A 19,889-nucleotide genomic window follows, 5' to 3' on the forward strand; every position below is an offset into this window, starting at 1 on the left:
AGCTCACACCCTCCTTGAGGATAAGGAAGCATAAATAAAAGTAATTGTTTAATATATAAAAAGCACTACAACAAATTATGTATGAATTCTGAGCAGCTTATGAGTAAGAAGATGCACTTTGGGTTCATCTGGAAAGGCAGTGATTCATATGAACGTGAAATCAGATTTGATCTTTGGAAGTTATGGAAAGACATTTTCTACTACATAATCCTAAGAGAGTGGTCAGTGTTCCTGTGAAAAAACTGTATGTCTGAATTGAATTAATATAATCCAGTAGAAAAGAAAGACTTTTAGAATCATATACACTCGTGTTCCTATCCCAGATCTACTGCTTTCTGTATGTATGACTTTAGGTAACCTTGCATCTCTGAGGCTGTTTATAGAAGGGAGATGCCCTTGTAGAATGTCTGTGAGTGTCAAATAAGAAAATGTGTGTAAATTCTGTGGCTTGGTACCTGGATGTAAATGATGAGTTTAATTACTCTGCTAATTATTCTGCCGGTCTAAGACCAATGCTACCAGGTCACTATTTGCACATTATTACACTTTCTTAATGATTTCAAGACTTTATTTTTCTCCCTTGTTCCCCATTCTGACAAGGAGAGTCAAGCTTTTACCAAATTCTTTGGTTGTTATATAGATTCTGAGCTTCTTGAATTCAAAGGTTTCTATTCATGTGAGGTTTGTTGGCTACTTAGAAACTGCTGGTGAGAGACCAAAGTAAGCCTTGGCTGACTTTGCTTCTTAGTTCTGTACTATGTCTTTTATTTTGATTTGTCCATTTACCATGGGCATATGTTCATTTTTAATTGAAAATTATTACAATCCTGGTCACACCAAGACTTACTCTGCTAGCAGGGTTGCAGTAAATAGAAATATAAGTAAAAGCAAATTCTCTATATGACTTGGCAGTAATCTATGGAATGGGAGGGTCAAGGAACTCTGAAAAATAGTTGATGGTAGAAAATTTATGTAATGACCAAGAAATTGGCTAACTTGTACCTTTTTCATCAACAAAGACTTTTTTGTTTTCAAGTTTTTGTAGAAATCAGTACCACAACCTGTGAAGTCTTGATAAGTTTCATTTTACCTTGGAGTTATTCATTTATTTCCTTTAATTGAGGGGGTTAAGTATTTTGTTTTAATGCCTATATTAATTCCACAGATGTTTATGGAACACTCAATCCTTACCCACTTTGGTATTGAGTTCCAGAGAATAAGCCAGTGTGCCTAAGTCCATTCAAGCTGCTATAACAAAATGCCACATCCTGGGTGACTTCTAAACAATAGAAATTTATTTCTCATGGTTCTGAAGGTTCAAAGACTGAGATAAAGCCAGCATGACTGGGTTCCAATGAGCTCCCTCTTCTGGTTTGAGACTGTCCACTTGTTACATTCTCAAGGAGTAGAAAGAAAAAGAGCGAGCTCTCTGGGGTCCTTTTTATAAAGGTATTTGGGTTGGCCAAGAAGTTCATTCAAGTCTTTCATAACATCTTATGGCACAACTCAAACTAACTTTTTGGCCAGCCCAATGCTGATCCCACTCATGAGAACTTTGCACTCATGACCTAGGGTGAAAGGTGAAAGGGTTAGTCACTCAGTCATGTCTGACTCTTTGTGACCCCATGGACTGTAGCTCACTAGGCTCCTCTGTCCATGGTATTCTCCAGGCAAGAATACTGGAGTGGGTTGTCATTCCTTTCTCCAGGGGATCTTCCTGATCCAGGGATCAAACCTGGGTCTCCTGCATTGCAGGCAGATTCTTTACCATCTGAGCCACCAAGGGGAAGGGATACTCATGATCTAATCACCTCTCAAAAGCCCTGCCTCCGAAAGTCATTCCCATAGGAATTAGATTTTCAACATAGAAATTTGGGAGGGACACTAACATTCATACCAGGACACATGATAGAACGAAGTATGAGCCTTGGAGTCCTTCACATCTGTCACAAATCCCAGTTCAGTCCTTGTGCCTGAAGAACCTTAAGAAATTTACTCAAACTTCCCTTCAGTTTATAAAATAAACAGTAGTATAAACTGTTATCCAGCATCATTTTTAATAATTATAAATGTAGACTATTGTCATCTTATAATAATTGTGAAAGTATAATCTTTTTTTATTTTTTAAACAATCCTTTTTTGACTGGTGGCGAACTAGTCCAGTGTGGATAAGGATCTAAATAAATAATTAGAAAATGATATGTTAATAAATCAAAGAAGAAACATAACAAGTTTGTGACTGGGATGGGTATGAGGTAATGTTTATAAGGACTTAACACAGGAGATTCGGAGAAGGCAATGGCACCCCACTCCAGTACTCTTGCCTGGAAAATCCCATAGATGGTGGAGCCTAGTAGGCTGCAGTCCATGGGGTCGCTAAGAGTCGAACACGACTGAGCAACTTCCCTTTCACTTTTCATTTTCAGGCATTGGAGAAGGAAATGGCAACCCACTCCAGTGTTCTTGGCTGGAAAATCCCAGGGATGGGGGAGCCTGGTGGGCTTCCATCTATGGGGTTGCACAGAGTCGGACATGACTGAAGCGACTTAGAAACAGCAGCAGCAGCAACACAGGAGATTATATGAGTTGAATTTTTCAGGATAAGTTTTCCTAGGCTGACTCTTGACAATATGACTTATGTTCTACCAGGACACCCAAAGATATAATAAGTCATAACACACATAGGAAACAACAAATAGTTCAATATAGTTACCGAGTAGGTTGTTTTTAAGGGAGCAGCAGTAATGAGGGTGAATATGGCCCAGAACCCAGTATGGAAAGGGCGCTACCTAAACGCCTGTTGATTGAATTGTCAATGAAGCGGCAGAGACTGGATTACAGAGACTATGTTTCCTGAAAAGGCTTCCAGGTGGTTCAATGGTAAAGAATCCACCTGCGAATGCAGGAGATGCAGGTTCCATCCCTGGGTCAGGAAGATCCCCTGGAAGATGAAATGGCAACCTGCTCCAGTATTCTTGCCTGAAAAATGCCATTAACAGAGGATCCTGTTGAGCCACAGCCCATGGGTTTGCAAAGAGTCAGACATGACTGAGCACACACACATTTCATGAAAAGGAGCTTGGTTAGCCAGTGGGTACCATTGGAAGAAATGAAACAAAAAAAGTGACGTGATCTGATTTAAATATTATGACTATCACTATGGCAACACTTGCCTGACTTGGGAACTTGGCTCTATAAAAGTCAGTTAAGAAGTATTGAGGATCTAATGGCAATGAGTTTGGAAGGGACCGGTGTGGTCATTAAATGAGGGTTGTGAAGGAAGGTGCAATCTAGGTCCATTCTCAGATGGCCCTTCAAATGTTTGGGGGGATCACTGGTTCTCAGAACCAAAATCAGGATTATAGGAAGTGTGACAGGTTTTGAAGAAAAATAATTCAGAAAGTTTAAAAAAATTTGAGTTTGACAATGTTTTGAGATACCCATGTTGAGGGGTCTAATAGGCACTTGGAAATCCAGTGCAAGAGGGGCCCAGATTGACATACAAATCTGGGAGTAATTGTTACACCATGAGACTGAGTATAATCCAACAAAGAAATTGTGTAAAGTGAGGTGAAAACTAAGCTGTGGACAGAATCCAGAGGACCAGCAAACTTATAAGAAGGGTGTAGTAGATTGTATAGTCAAGAAGGAGACTAGAAAGAATGTTCTGGAAGGCAAGAATTATATAAGATGTGAGAAGTATCAGTAAGAAGAGTGAGATTGATGGTTTATAAAGGGAGTGAACCATAAAGTACTGCAAAAAATGAATCTGTCAATGATTTGGCAACTAGGTAGTTATTGGTAATTATTCTGAAAGCTCTTTTAGTGAAATGGTGGTGTCAGAGGCCATATTGTAACAGATCAGCAAGAAGATGGGAAGTGATTAAATGGAGCCAGTGTTATACCTAGTTTGGAATCAAGGAACAAACTGAATAATTACAAAGCATAAAGAGTCCAAAGATGTTTGGCTTTGTATTTTATTTATTTATTTATGCGATGAGTAGAATTTGAATATACTTTTCTGATCACACTCAGTGATCCCACAGGCTGCCTCTAGCTGTGGAGTATATAATTTACATGTAAAGAAAGAACCTCACAAATCCTGAAGCTATTTAGATTTTCTATATATATTTTTTTCCTCTCTGTGTCTCCCTCCAGCTGAAACAGCCACCCAAAGATATAATAAAATCACCTGTGTAATTTACTTTCTCAGTCCAGTGGAAAGTCACGTCCTGAATGACGCTGTATGACACCATCAGTGTATTTCCAGGGGGAAATATGCATAACAAACTGTTGTCACCCAGAAATTCCAAGGATGCTTTTGTTAGGGAAAGTGAAACGTCTCTGAGAATTTAGCTGGGCATAGCTGGAACTGCTTGCAAGACTCACACCACAGGGAATATTCTTGTTAATAATCTACTAATCGGTGCATCCTCTTCTTCATGCTGCTAGCTGGGGATAGCTCACGACCTTTGTGCTTTTTTGTTGTTGTTAATTTTAAAACTTGAAGTTTAAATGTTGAAGTTCTAGCTAAAGCAGCTTCTTTTATTGGAGTATAATTGCTTTACAATGCTGTGTTAGTTTCTGCTGTACAATGAAGTGAATCAGCCATATGTATACATGTATCCCCTCTCCCTTGAGCTTCCTTCCCACCCCACCCCCAGTCTCACCTCTCTTAGAGTACAGAGCTGAGCTCCCTTTGCTATACAGCAGATTCCCACTACCTATCTATTTTAGACATGGTCGTGTATATATGTCAGTCCCAATCTGTCAGTTCATTGCTCCTTCCCTTTCCCCCTCTACCTGTGCCCTTAGCTCCATTCTCTATTTCTGCAACTCCCGTTTTCCCCTGTGCTTCCTTGGTGGTTCAGAGGGTAAAGAATCCACCTGCAACGAGGGAGACTTGAGTTCTATCCCTGGGTTGGGAAGATCCCCTGGAGAAGGGCATGGCAACCTACTCCAGTATTCTGGCCTGGAGAATCTCCATGGACAAATGGCCTGGCAGGCTACAGTCCATGGCTTGCAAAGAGTCATACATGAGTGAGTGACTAAGCACACAATTTCTCCCTGGCTTCTACACCAAAACCAAAAACTTCTTATACAGAAGTTGTTTCACCGTCTACCTTTGTAAGTCAGAGACCTTTGGAACGTTCTATTTCCAATGCTACAGACTGGGGGGTATACAACTAATCATTACCTAATGCTTTGCAAGACTGGATAAACAGCAGAAAATTACTGTCTTCCCCACAGGAATTCTAAGCATGTGTACATATTGTCTACATTCTAAAACTCTCTTACATATTCTGTTGCTAAATAGGTATGCTGCTACTGCTGCTAAGTCGCATCAGTTGTGTCCGACTCTGTGCGACCCCATAGATGGCAGCCCACTAGGCTCCTCTGTCCCTGGGATTCTCCAGGCAAGAATACTGGAGTGGGTTGCCATTTCCTTCTCCAGTGCATGAAAGTGAAAAGTGAAAATGAAGTCACTCAGTCGTGCCCGACTCTTAGTGACCCCATGGTCTGGAGCCTACCAGGCGCCTCCGTCCATGGGATTTTCCAGACAAGAGTACTGAAGTGGGTTGCCATTGCCTTCTCCAGAAAAGCAGCTGCTGCTGCTGCTAAGTCACTTCAGTTGTGTCCGACTCTGTGCGACCCCATAGATGGCAGCCCACTAGGCTCCTCTGTCCCTGGGATTCTCCAGGCAAGAACACTGGAGTGGGTTGCCATTTCCTTCTCCAATGCATGAAAGTGAAAAGTGAAAGTGAAGTTGCTCAGTCGTGTCCAAGTCTTCGTGACCCCATGGACTGCAGCCTACCAGGCTCCTTCATCCATGGGATTTTCCAGGAAAGAGTACTGGAGTGGGTGCCATTGCCTTCTCCAGCTGTGTAACTAACCTTATGTATTTAATCTCTCTCAGTTTCCTCAGGTATAATATAGCTACCATGTATATTTATTATGGAAATAAGAGAATACATGTCAACAACTTTGTGCATGTTAGGTACTTAATGCATGAACGAATGTTGGGGGCTCTTGGCTTTTAGTTTGTTGCTATACTTAAGAAAATTCTTATCATACAGGCAAGCCTATGTGTAATGGGGAAAAAAAGAAAACCAGAATACCCATCTAAAGCAAAACTTACTGTATCCTTTATCACCTCCCTGAGTTTTGGGGGCATAAAGGACCCTGATCAGAAAAGCATGCTTGCCTGTTTTTCATTACTGTGTAAAACTAAATCTTGGCAGTTTGGTTCTAATTTGTAGCACACATTGAGGTTGAACTGGCACATCTTTAATAGATTTTTCTGCTGGATTTAGGGAGATACCTTATGTATTAATAATGTGTCAGTCCAAAAGAAAAAGAAGTGAAAAATCAGATAGATAGGATTTATTCCCTAATGTTGACATTATTTTTTTATTTAATTTATAAGTGCCTCTGAAAGGCTATCTCCTTAATTTTGGCAGGATAGAATCCAAACATTCCAAGCAAGAAAGCACAAAAGAGCTCCATAGAGAAAGAGTCAGTGTTCTTCATTCATAATCAATTTTAAGCTTTGTTATTAAAATAACTAAAAGAGTTTCAAATCATTATCACCACTTCATAAAATATCAGACACTGCCTCAAGTAACAGAAAATCCAGAGGTCAGTGATTCCAGTTTTAACATACCATTATCGAGAAACTGCTTGTTGTAAAGTCTACAAACTCAGCTAATTTCCAATTGTTTTATATGCACTTAAATATTAACATCAAATCATTCAACCCTTTTTCCTAAAAGGAATATGTTAGTGCTAGACTTGATACCAGGTGGAGAATAGTTTCATTTGTTGTGTTTTTCTTTCTGCCTAGGCTAGGAATATTCTCTTTGGTAGCAAGTGTTTATTGCATGGAATGTGATGGTTTTACTTTACTGAATCCGTACATAAATTTTTTTACCGATAGAGAAGTAAAGCATATGTTCTTATTGTTAAATCCTGAATTTAATGGTTTTGAAATAATTCCCCAAACATTCCAGAGTCTTACATAGTTTCAACATGCACCACTAATTTTTCTTCCCCTTTTATGAAACTCGTTAGGCCATTAAAACCTTTCAGTAATATTCATCCCATCTGGGAACATTGGAATCATATTTGCTTTGGCTTCTTTTCTTCCTCTGTTCTCATTGGTTGGTTATTTTTCCAAGTTCTAAGTCATATTAGTACATTTTAGAGGCATTGTTTCTTAATCAGTGGGGTACCAAGGATTAAGAGTGGGGATATTCAGCCCCAAATGCATGCACAAAGAAATGCATCATTTGTAAGTATTTAAAAATCATGAATAAAACTGGCCAAAATGGTTTTGATTTTTATCACCCCCATGTGCTGTTAATTCTAGACAATATGTAATCAGATACTCATTCTTGTTAGGAAAAACCACCATGACCCTGTCTCCTCACTTTTGGAACATAGAGCTTCATAATTCAATTTTTTTCTTTCCAGTAAATTAATAGTTTAAGATTTTTAAAGAGCAGACACTGTCTGAAATATTTTATATGGGTGAAAATTCTGTGTCTCTTTTCATGGTTTATCACGTTGATTATAATCATGGCATCATCACTTGATTAAAAACAAAAGGTGCCATTTTATTTAAAAAAGAAAAAGAAAACAAAAGTGAAGGGAGGAGAATTCTCTTGTGGTCCAGCAGTTAGAACAAAGGAGTAGCAGGAGTTGTTGTTCAGTCACTAAGTCGTGTCCACATCTTTGCCACCCTATAGACTGCAGGGAGCCAGGTCTCCCTGTCCTTCACTATCTCCCAGAGGTTGCTTAAACTTACGCAGTAGGAACAGATGAATCTCTCAAATTCATTGTGACCCTTTATTTCTCCAGGCATTTTCGGACAGAAACTGGAAGATACTGTTCGCTATGAGAAGAGATATGGGAACCGCCTGGCTCCAATGTTGGTGGAGCAGTGCGTGGACTTCATCCGACAAAGGGGGCTGAAGGAAGAGGGTCTCTTCCGACTGCCAGGCCAGGCTAACCTGGTCAAGGAACTGCAGGATGCTTTTGACTGTGGAGAGAAGCCGTCATTTGACAGGTAGATTTCAAGATTTTACTAATCATCCTTCACTGAGACTCTAACTAAACTAAAAGGTTGCTGTGAGCTGAAATGGCGTAACTTGAATTGATACTGTCACAGTTTAGAAGATGAATTATATGGCCTCGCAAAGATGGATTGTGTTTATTAAGTTACAGAATCAAAAATGTGGTATTAGGTGTCTTTCTCTGCTATGCTTTTCCCCCTTTAATACATTATTATTTATTCTTTTCCTTCGGTCTCGAATCAAAGATTAAACTTTCGCATTGGAAAAGTGAATTTTTGAAATAGCAGCCTTCTCTTGTTTGATGTTTCTTTGAATTCTTTCAGATGAAGAATATTTAAAGTGTTGATCAACAGCTTGGGATATTAACAATGTAATTACAAGCATTGTGTCTTAAATATATAGCCACACCCTAATCTAGAATAGATTTGCAAGGAAGCAAGGAAAAGTATATAGCTTGGTGCAATTTAGAAAACAAAGTCACAGCGAAGAATGCATAAAGCACCCGTAACTCCACTAATGAGTTAAACACTGAAAATATTTTGTTAATTACTTCTTCATTTTTTTTAATTCAACAGAAACAAGTTTTTTTTTTCATATCAATAGTTGAAAAATGCCTTTATGCCAACATATTCTAATTTAACATCTGATCATTGGCAAACTCTATAAGCATAATTTTTAATAATCATTTCACTCTGTAGCTATGTCACATATAACTACTTCAGTAATGTTGAACATTTATATTGTGACTTTTCTCACTATTAGAGGTAATCATGTAGTGTACTTTCTCTCTGAAAGTATAGAATTATCACATGGATAGACACAGGTCTATAGAACAAATAGACAAGAAGACTCTTGAATACTTGATACAAGGTAAGGGAAGCATCATTGAGAGTATGGGTTTGTGCTAATAATAATAATTTAAAAATCATGTTAACTCATTTGAGATCCTTTTACTGGTCACATTAACAAAATCCTGAACAATAATACTACTCAGTGCTGGCAAGGTGTGTTGAGGTAGGCACCCTCATGATTAGAGATCATTGTAATCTTTCTAAAGAAATTTGGTAATATATTTCAAGACCCCTTAAGGAAAGCCCAATCCTAGAAAAAAACCAAATTTGTGAAAAAATTGAAGTGCAGAGTTGTTTCTTATAATTTCTATAATACCGAAGAATGAACACAATCTATTATCTCTAGCTGTAGTGTGATTACTATAATAAAATGTTGCTTAGTTATTAAAATGTTCAGAAAATGCTAATTATATAATGATAAATGGAAAAATAAGACAGGTAAATTAATTTTACAAAATGTATCACAGTTTATAAAGATTCATAAATCCTCCCTGATAGAAAATTAAACGTAAAGGTAAGGAAATGAATTCAAAACTAAGGTCAGAGAATACATTTCAAAAATGCAGATATACTTTTGGTGGGGGAGCCTCATGTCTTAGTCTATACTTTGGAAAAAAAATTCAGTGGTTCCATAGTTCAGGCCTGTTTAGAATATATAAACAATGGTTTATCTAGGAGAAATGTAAAGTTTTGTGCTAAAATTAGAAAAAAGTTTGTCAATGGGATTCTTTTAATAAAATATCACATAATGGGAAAACAGTATTCTGTACAACGAACTTCATGTGACATTGATAAATTTCAATGACCTTTTTCTTTGTATTTATGTAATGGTCTCAGTACACGCAGATGACCTTAATAGTAAAGTTTATTTATTAAAAATTCTCCTGACATAAGCATTTGAAGTTTGTTTCTGATTACAGATCTTTGCTAAATGTGAGAATAAGGGTCTATTTTATGTCTTAGGGTACTTGTAAGAAGAGATGTGTCCTGTAAGCATCTATTTCCTGATAACTATGGGCTAACAATAAACTTTATATAAAATATGATCCCAATTGCAAAAAATGCACTTTTTCCGTAAAATGCATCAATGCATTGAGACCAAAGAAAATATAAGAAAAGATAAACATTAATTTTGTGTAATGAAGAGGAACGTACTCCCTTTTATACTATAAATTCAGTAAACCTTAACTTTTATAATCAGAAATTTAATCCAAAAGGTCTTCAGTTAATTTCATGCGCCACAAAAATGTCTTTATCTTTTAATTTCTGAAGTGTATCTACAGAAAGTGCCTGTTCCCTAGAAAATTTGTAGAAGAGACTTATAGAGTGTATTTCAGCATAAGGCACGATATGATGATGTTAGTAGCCTGCTTTGAGAAAAAGGAGTGTCATTCATTTGCTCAGTCAGATTTCTACCCTGGTATATGAACTGACCCCCAAATTTTGTGGCATCAGCAAGAACAACCAATCACTTGTTCATAAATCAGCAATTTAGGCAGGACTTGATGAGGATGTGCTCATTTCTCCAACATGTTGATTAATATAGATCAGTTAAGTCTGAAGGATCTAAGGCATCACTCACATGTCTGGAGCATTATCTGAGATGACTAAGCTAGCTGGGCTTCCAAGGTGGCGCCAGTGGTTAAGAACCCTCCTGCCAACACAGCAGACGTTAGAGACACAGGTTCGGTCCCTGGGTAGGGAAGATCCCCTGGAGGAGGTCATGGCAACCCACTCCAATATTCTTGCCCAGAGAATCCTATGGACAGAGGAGCTGGGTGGGCTACAGTCCATGGGGTCTCAAAGAGTCAGAAATGACTGAAACAACTTAGCGTACACAGAAGATTGCTGGAGGCTGCAATCTCTCTCTCTTTGAAGTCTCACATCCAGTAGAGCATCTCTTCATGCAACTTTTATCTCTATCAGATTTATCAGACTCAGTGACATGGCTCAGGCTTCTAAAAGAGCCAATATGGAAGCTTGTAAGCACCGCATTGGTCTAAGCAAGTCACGAAAGAGGGGCAGCCTAGATTTCAGGGAAAGGAAATAAACTCCAGAGCTTAATGGATAGAAGTGGCATACATGTACAGGAAAAGAAGAATTTGTGGGATGTTATTTTAGAAGAAAATCACTATAGCTTTAAAATCTAGAAATAGGAGCAAGTTCCCCAACTTTGTTCTTTACAAGAGTGTTTTGTATATTCTACAACATTTGCGTATCTCTAAAAAATTTAGTGTAAGTTTGTCAGTTTTTACCAAAAAAATGCCTATATGATTTTGATAGATATTTCATTGACTCTAGAAATGAATTAGGAGAAAAGTGACAGTGTAGAAATATGAAATCTTCTAATCCTTGAACAAAGCCCATTTCAATGTGTCATTCAGTTCAGTTCAGTTGCTCAGTCGTGTCCGACTCTTTGCTACCCCAAGAATTGCAGCACGCCAGGCCTCCCTGTCCATCACCAACTCCCGGAGTTCACCCAGACTCATGTCCATTGAGTCGGTGATGCCATCCAGCCATCTCATCCTCTGTCGTCCCTTTCTCCTCCTGCCCCCAATCCCTCCCAGCATCAGAGTCTTTTCCAATGAGTCAACTCCTCGCATGAGGTGGCCAATGTACTGGAGTTTCAGCTTTAGCATCATTCCTTCCAAAGAACTCCCAGGGCTGATCTCCTTCAGAATGGACTGGTTGGATCTCCTTGCAGTCCAAGGGACTCTCAAGAGTCTTCTTCAATACCACAGTTCAAAAGCATCAATTCTTTGGCGCTCAGCTTTCTTCACAGTCCAACTCTCACATCCATACATGACCACTGGAAAAACCATAGCCTTGACTAGACAGACCTTTGTTGACAAAGTAATATCTCTGCTTTTCAATATGCTATCTAGGTTGGTCATGGCTTTCCTGCCAAGGAATAAGCGTCTTTTAATTTCATGGCTGCAGTCACCATCTGCAGTGATTTTGGAGCACAAAAAAATAAAGTCTGACACTGTTTCCCCATCTATTTGCCATGAAGTGATGGGACCAGATGCCATGATCTTCGTTTTCTGAATGTTGAACTTTAAGCCAACTTTTTCACTCTCCTCTTTCACTTTCATCAAGAGGCTTTTTAGTTCCTCTTCACTTTCTGCCATAAGGATGATGTCATCTGCATTACTGAGGTTATTGATATTTCTCCTGGCAGTCTCGATTCCAGCTTGTGCTTCTTCCAGCCCAGCATTTCTCATGATGTACTCTGCATAGAAGTTAAATGAGCAGGGTGACAATATACAGCCTTGACCCACTCCTTTTCCTATTTGGAACCAGTCTGTTGTTAGGACTTTTCATATTTCAGCAGTATTTTGTAATTTTCACTGTAAGATCTTGCTCTGTTTTGTTACATTCATCCTTAATGCTCCAATAAATACCATTGTTTTTATGTTTAATTTTCTAATTTCTCCTGCTAGATTATATAAATATGAGATTTATAGAGAGATTTTTTTTCCTACAAACTTGACAAATTTATTTATAAATGCTAGAGGATTTTTTTTTTTAGATCTTTTAGGATTTTCTCTATACATGACCTTATTGACTGTAGATAATGAGAATTTTATTTATTCTTTTTTGATATGCTTTGTATTCCTTTTTCTTGTCTCTTTGTCCTTGCTAAGAACTATTCTATAAGAGTGGTGAGTGGACATATGTTTCTTATATGTAGAGGGAAGTTTTTAGTTTTTTGCTATTATTCATGATGGTAGCTATAAGTTCTGTGTAGTTGCTCTTTATCATGTTTGAAAATGCTCTTTTATTTCTGGTTTGCTAACAGTTTTAATAATGACTGACAACTGAATTTTATCAAGTCCACTTTTCCCATATTTACTGTAGAAATTATATGATTCTTCTGTTTAATTATGTTAATGAGGTGGATTTCAAATTTTAAGCCATCTTTGCACTCCTAGAATAAACCACATTTGGTTGTGATGTATTACTCTTAAACAACTTGCTGAGGATTTCTGAACCCATCTGTTTTGTGGTTGCTGACTCAGCAGTTTATTTTCTTGTAATGCATTTGACTACTTCTGTTATCAAAGAAATTCTGGTCTCAAAAGTAGCTGGAAAGTATTCCTTCAACCTCTATTTTCAGAAAAAAGTATATGTAGGTTGTATTATTTCCTCCATGTACCTTGGGTAAAATTTACCAATGACGTCCTTGGAGATGAGGTGAAAGAGATTGATCCTGAACAATGCAGTATGTTATAATAAGAAATGTCATTTTTATTCTAAGTGAAATGGAAATCCATTGAAAGACACTTAAACAAATGGAAAATTTTTATTTACATGTTAAAAAGAAACAAAATCAGTCTGTGATAGAAAACTAATATTTTCTACTAATCTACCCACAGAGCACTTCTGACACCAAATATGTAGGTTTTCCACAACAAGAAAATTCTCCAGTTCTTGATGGACACCCACTGACTGTTCTATGAGTTAATCAGTTCTGACAATAACTACTCAGAGTTAGTTCAGACCCCACATGTTAAGGGCTCACTTCCACAAGACTGCCTCACCACCCCCCACCCACCTCAGGCACCAATCAGGAGTCCCATCAGGTTATCACCTGTACTTCTGACCAACCAGCCATAAATCTGAGAGTTCAGTCATTTGCTAGAAGAGCTCACAGAATTCAGGAAAACAGTCCATTTACTAGGTTACTGGTTTGTGATAAAAGGATACAATTCAGGAACACAGATGAAAGAGAGGTGTAGGGCAGGGATGGCGGAGGGGCTCGGACGTCACACCCTCCCCACTTAGACCACCTTCCTTGCACTTACCTGGACGTGTTCACTAACCTACAAGTTTTCTGAACCCCTTCAGTGAGGAAATTTTTATGAAGACTTCATTACATAGGGATTTCCTAGGTGGCAGAGTGGTGAAAAATCCACCTACCAATGCAAGAAACTCAAGAGACATAGGTTGAATCCCTGGGTTGGGAAGATCCACTGGAGAAGGAAATGGCAACCCGCTCCAGTACTCTTGCCATAGGCATGATTGATTAATCTTTGGGGCTAGGGTTCCAACCTTCTATTCTGATTGGTTTCTCTGGCAACCACCCTTCACCCACTCCACCCTTCATCCTCCTTAAGGACTTTCTCAAGGATGCCTTAAGTAAATTCAGGGACAACTGAAAGAACTTGTAGGAATAATGAAGAATTTTTCCTTTCTCTTTCCTCATTCCAGAACTATTTTAGGAACTGGGGATAAAAAGAAAATAACAAAAGATGCTTCTATATTCTTATAATTTAGGAAATTACAAGGGTTTTAGGTGCTCTGACCAGGAGCTAGGGATGAAAATCAAAAGAGATCATGTTATCACACTCTAGCAATCTGAATATGCTTGTTTTGATAAGTAAATTGTTTAGCTTGAGTCCCTTAGTCATAGGGAGGCAGATATGAAAATTGCTGCTGATTAAAAAAAAAAGAATTCCCACATCCATGGACCACAAAATAAAAAGAGTAACATGTTTGTAACAAGTGTAATTGTAAACTACATTCTTTGGGAATAAATAATCCATAATTTTCCAAGGAGAGTGAATTACTTTTGGAAATGTGTTCAAGTACAGTTTTCAGCCCATCAGATTTTTTAGTGAACTGGCTGAGTTTAAAATTTCATGTGATCAAGTCCTAGTTCAGGTTTCAGTTTGGGGGGATGTGAAGGCAAACTGCCGGGGAACATTTACTAGTTCAAGTTCTTCTCACCAGTGTTCATCATCAAAGTGATCTGAAAAAGAATATGTTTAAAAATATAGATTGTGCACAATGTTTTGACTAGATATTAGTATATAAAGCAAAGCACAGAAAATTTTCTTTGTGAAATGTTAAAGAATAAGAATGAATAAATGGTATCCCCCGTTTATTCTAACAAAGCTTATATCTCACTAAAGAGTCAACCGGATTTAGCTTTCATCTTTATCTTTGTTAAAATCTGGAAAGAAAATCCCACAGGAATTCTGCAAAGACCATCTCTAATTTTAATATTAAGGCCTAATAGTAAGTACTATAGCTCTAATATTAAGCTCTTTGAGTTTTAAAGTAAGCTTTTTAAATAACATTTTATACTTATAAAAGTATAGTGCTATTAAAATTTAATATAAACATTATTAAAATCACATTTTAAATTATAACATTTTGTATACAATATAGAAGCATATAAGAAAGAAAGATGAATATTTTAAAACAAAACAACCCAGAGAGGTCTTGTTATATATATGTATATATAATATATATATATATATAAGTTGATATGTACAGAATAAAAATAAAGATATATCTAAATGCAGATTTTTATATATACACACACACACACAAATACTGGAATCACACAGTTTTTGAATTTTGCCTTTTCATGTTAACACTGTATCATAAACAACTTTCCATGTATTAAGTAATTTTCATAACCATGATTTCAGGGATAATATAATAATTCATAGCCCATGAGGTCACAAAGAGTCGGACACGACTGAGCGACCGAGCTGAACTGGTAGTAATTCATCATACCGTCGTAGGGGCTTGTCTCATTCTCCTCTGTTGTTTTCAGTGTTTTGCATATATCAGTCATGTACTGCTGAGCATCTAGTTCATAAATCAGCCTGTGCTTTTGAAGCTGTGGATCCATTTGGAAGTTAATATTTCATATTTGAATGAAAGGAAATATCTTGTGTTACAAGAGAAAAAAAAGATGGTTTGGGAAGGAGAAATTTAGAACATAGACTGCTTGAATTTAGAAATTGCAAGTACATGTGCCAGCTTTTATGAGACCAGGCACCTTCTGCTCTTCTTTAACAGTATCAAATGCTATTTTCCCAGTTCTGAGGTCCAGGTTTGAGACCTTTATGTATGAATGACTTGTTCCTACAGTTAGATGAGGTATTTCCACAGACTCCTAGACCAAAGGGAATTCTGTGAGAAAGGACACTTTCACTGACCTGAAAGAATTTGTATTTAATCAGTTTATGTCAACTGTAAAAAACAACAGATGTTGGAGTTCCTAACCATTCTTTTCTTATTATTTCTGTTTCAAAGTGAAACAAATCAAAATATAACATTTTATGTTAAACTTCCCCACATTGAAGGGACAAAAATGAAATGCAGAATGTGTGAAACCAGATTAGGAGCCAAGTGTTATTTTGTTTCCAAAGCTCTCCAGATGGTATCAGCTGTTAAAGAAGATGCAGTTTGGAAGAGCTGGGAAGGTAGCCTCAAAAATGGCCATGGGGGTGTCACATTGTAGCATTAATTGCTCAGCAACAAAATAACTACACACTTACAACACCACCTTCAAGAGCTAAGACAGAAGGCTGGAGAAGCCTGCAATTTTACACACTCTGTCCAAGAATCCCACAAGACAGCTGCTGTCCGAGGTACCCCAACTGCCCTCCGGCTTACACTGAGCTCATTCTGCCTTCATCCCTCCTCCTCTTCTCCTGTTTTGTTTATTTTTCATTTGTGTTGGTGACTGATTCAGGATCACTAAAAAAACTTCAAGTCTACAGATGTAAATGAAAATAAATAAATAAAAACCCTAACTTTAGGAAAAGCCAGACACATTTTCATTTTACCCTCTGGGTAGCCATATTTTGAGCCTTACCAACCTGAGTTATAAAAAGTGACCTTGAAAAGGACACACTACAGATTCTCAAACATTATTTTGGAAAAGAATGACCCAGAGAGAGATCTCAAGGTCCAGATGCCCAGACCCCAATGGCTCTCATTCTGATTTAAAAGGATTGAGGATACCTAGGAATCTGCATTTCGGGCAAATCCCCAGATAATCCTCATATGCATTCTTATACACATGGTGTTCTAACCACAGCTTGAGACATGGTAGACAGACAATGGGCTGCAGAAGTGTGGGTTGGAGGAAAATTGCTTCTTTATAGTGACATGCCTCCGTTTTCTAATATATGAAATGGAGACAAAAATTAACATCAAGGCAATACTTGGAGAAGCATATTAGTTCTGACTCAGCTCAACAGGTCTTACTTACACTGTTCTGAAAAATATATTACTTTCTGGGGAATACATTTTATGTGTAAAATTAAAAATTTCCTATCGGCTAAAATGGGTCTGAAATTTTAGAACAGCCTAAAAAGTACATCCCTATACCTTTGCTTTGATGTCAAGAAAACTCTTGAGAGTCCCTTGAACAGCAAGGAGATCAAACCAGTCAATCCTAAAAGAAATCAACCCTGAATATTCATTGAAAGGACTAATGCTGAAGCTGAAGCTCCAATACTTTGGCCACGTGATGGGAAGAGACAACTCATTGGCAAAGACTTTGATCCTGGGAAAGATTTTTGAGGGCAGGAGGAGAAGGGGATGACAGAGGATGAGATGGTTGGATGGCATCACCAACTCGATGGACATGAGTTTGAGCAAACTCCAGGAGATAGTGAAAGACAGGGAAGCCTGGTGTGCTGCAGTCCATGATGTCACAAAGAGTAAGATGTAATTTAGCTACTGAACAACAATATTTTGATCCATGTTAAAACTCAAACACTGTGGAGTTGGATAACATACTACAGACATAGAGCATTTGTATCATAGTATAAATTAAAGATCTTGCCGAGCCTGATTGTGGAAAGTGAAGAAAGAAAATAGTAGCTTGAGGGCATAAGAACAGGTAGAGTTGGAAAAGCAAAGTACAGACTCAGAGGAGTTCACCTAAGGCAAGCCCTGAACTTACAGATGGCAAATTAGCTACTTATTTTCAGCAACTGAAAAGATTTTCCCAAGTCCAGAAAGAAGTCAGCCCTCCAAAGTTCTGGGCATCTATTTAGCTATGGTAGCTCCTAACATTTCTATATTTTGATGCAGTTCTTATATATTATGGTGGCTTGACAAGACTGATAACCATTGTTTTACAGTACTTTTCAAATGTCTGTCGAATGACATAGGACTATCCTGACTTTGACCATATGCTTATAACACCTGTGTTTGATTTTCTGATATTTTTCCTTAAATTTTTTTCACTGTTTTTATTTTTGATCAATTTCATTGTAAAAGGAACTTGATATTTTTCCCCCTAAAAAGCAGCATCACTTGCTATAAATACAAGGTTAATATAGCACAAGTGCAATGGCCACGAAGCATCTTATTAAATGCTATCTGAATATAGCTGCTTTGGGAAAACTCTGACCCTTGGAACCTCTGTTTATTTCATGAAAGTGAAGATTGGCAGGTGCCAGAAGCACTTGAGAACTTCTCTCATCCCCAACTGGTACTTCCACTTGATATAATAGTCAGGAATAGCAAATCAAAAATGGACTTGTGTTGCTACTGTGTTATTTGTTATCACTTCATGTCCTGCCCATGTGGCACTTGATTTGGAAGTGCCTCTTGATGAGGGTGAAAACAGATAATGAAAAAGCTGGCTTTAAACCCAACATTCCAAAAACTATGACCATGGCATCTGGTCCCTTCATTTCATGGCAAATAGATGGGGGGAAAGTGGAAACAGTGACAAATTTTATTTTCTTGGGCTCCAAAATTGTTATGGATAAGGACTGCAGCCGTGAAATTAAAAGATGCTTGCTTCTTGGAAGAAAAGACAAACCTAGACAGAATATTAAAAAGCAAAGACATCACATTGCCAACAAAGGTCTATATAGTCAAAGCTATGATTTTTCCCATTGTCACATACGGATGTGAGAATTGGACCATGACAAAGGCCGAGTACCAAAGAATCAATGCTTTTGAATTGTGATGCTAGAGAAGACTCTTGAGAGTCCGTTGGATTGCCAGGAGATCAAACCAGTCCATCCTAAAGGAATTCAACCCTGAATATTTATTGGAAGGACTGATGCTGAAGCTGAAGCTCCAGTACTTTGGCCATCTGATGTGAAAAGCCAGTGCATTTGGAAAAAACCCTGATGCTGAGAAAGACTGAAGGTAGGAGGAGAAGGGGGTGACAGAGGATGAGATGGTTGGATGGCATCACGGATTTAATGGACAGGAGTTTGCGCGAACTCTAGGAGATAGAGAAGAACAGGGAAGCCTGGTGTGTTTCAGTCCACGGGGTTGCAAAGAGTCTGACATGACTTAGTGACTGGACAACAACCACACTTTGGGAAATACAGTCCACTCTTCGCCAGTACTGACAGCCCTACTTCCTTGAATGTTTGGCTTCATATCTAATGTGAACCATGGGTATAACTTGCAAGAGTCTCATGAAACCCTCTTGTAAACATACCAAGGTCTGAAAAATTAATGAGCTTCAGGGAAAATGTTTCATATGTGGAAAATACTTGCTCAAATGAATACTTACTAAATACTTTATGTAAGACAGATTGCTAGCTGGAAATCTGTCGTGTTCCATTATGCTTACTCTCTTGGTAATGTATTTTAAAAGTACATCTGAAGCGGGGGACCTGAATTTCTCTTTCCTTTCATTTTAATTTTGAATAAATTTAAGCTCACTTCCACTAACCTGATTGAGTGATGAAAAAAAAATAGCCGATTAACCAAGAACTTTCCAAGTATTTGGCATATCTGTCAGTTGGCATCTGTGTACTTATTTGTAAGAAACAGTGGAGGAATAAGAGTTCAGACTTTGATGAGAAGCAGGCACCATTTACTTCATATGTTAACAATCTGAGACTAGTTACTTCTCCAAATTCCTAGTGTCCTTGTATGTAAAATGGAAATAATCCCAAACAACCCCCTCAATTGGATTCGTGCACTTAAAAATAAAAGAGAGTGGAACAAAACCACCAGGAATAAATGGTACAATGTGAAGAAGGCATTTAGCATATTTATTATCATTTAAGTATCATGACATTGATGATGATGGTTTTAACATTCTGGGCTTCCCAGGTGGCGCTGCTGCTGCTAAGTCGCTTCAGTCGTGTCCGACTCTGTGCGACCCCATAGTCGGCAGCCCGCTAGGCTGCCCCGTCCCTGGGATTCTCCAGGCAAGAACACTGGTGGT

General features: G+C 38.0%; 1 protein-coding gene across 6 annotated transcripts in view; it reads left to right on the plus strand.

Annotated features, from left to right (window-relative positions):
- The window catches only part of ARHGAP24 (Rho GTPase activating protein 24), a 545,966-nt gene that overhangs the window by 486,963 nt on the left and 39,114 nt on the right, over window positions 1–19,889 (plus strand). For all 6 annotated transcript variants that reach the window (XM_070372641.1, XM_005902826.2, XM_070372642.1 and 3 more), the window contains one exon: window positions 7,861–8,068. In XM_070372641.1, coding sequence (XP_070228742.1) covers window positions 7,861–8,068 — 208 coding nt within the window. The remainder of the gene's footprint in view (window positions 1–7,860; window positions 8,069–19,889) is intronic.

The sequence above is a fragment of the Bos mutus genome, chromosome 6 (assembly GCF_027580195.1).
Source record: "Bos mutus isolate GX-2022 chromosome 6, NWIPB_WYAK_1.1, whole genome shotgun sequence".
NCBI lineage: Eukaryota > Metazoa > Chordata > Mammalia > Artiodactyla > Bovidae > Bos > Bos mutus.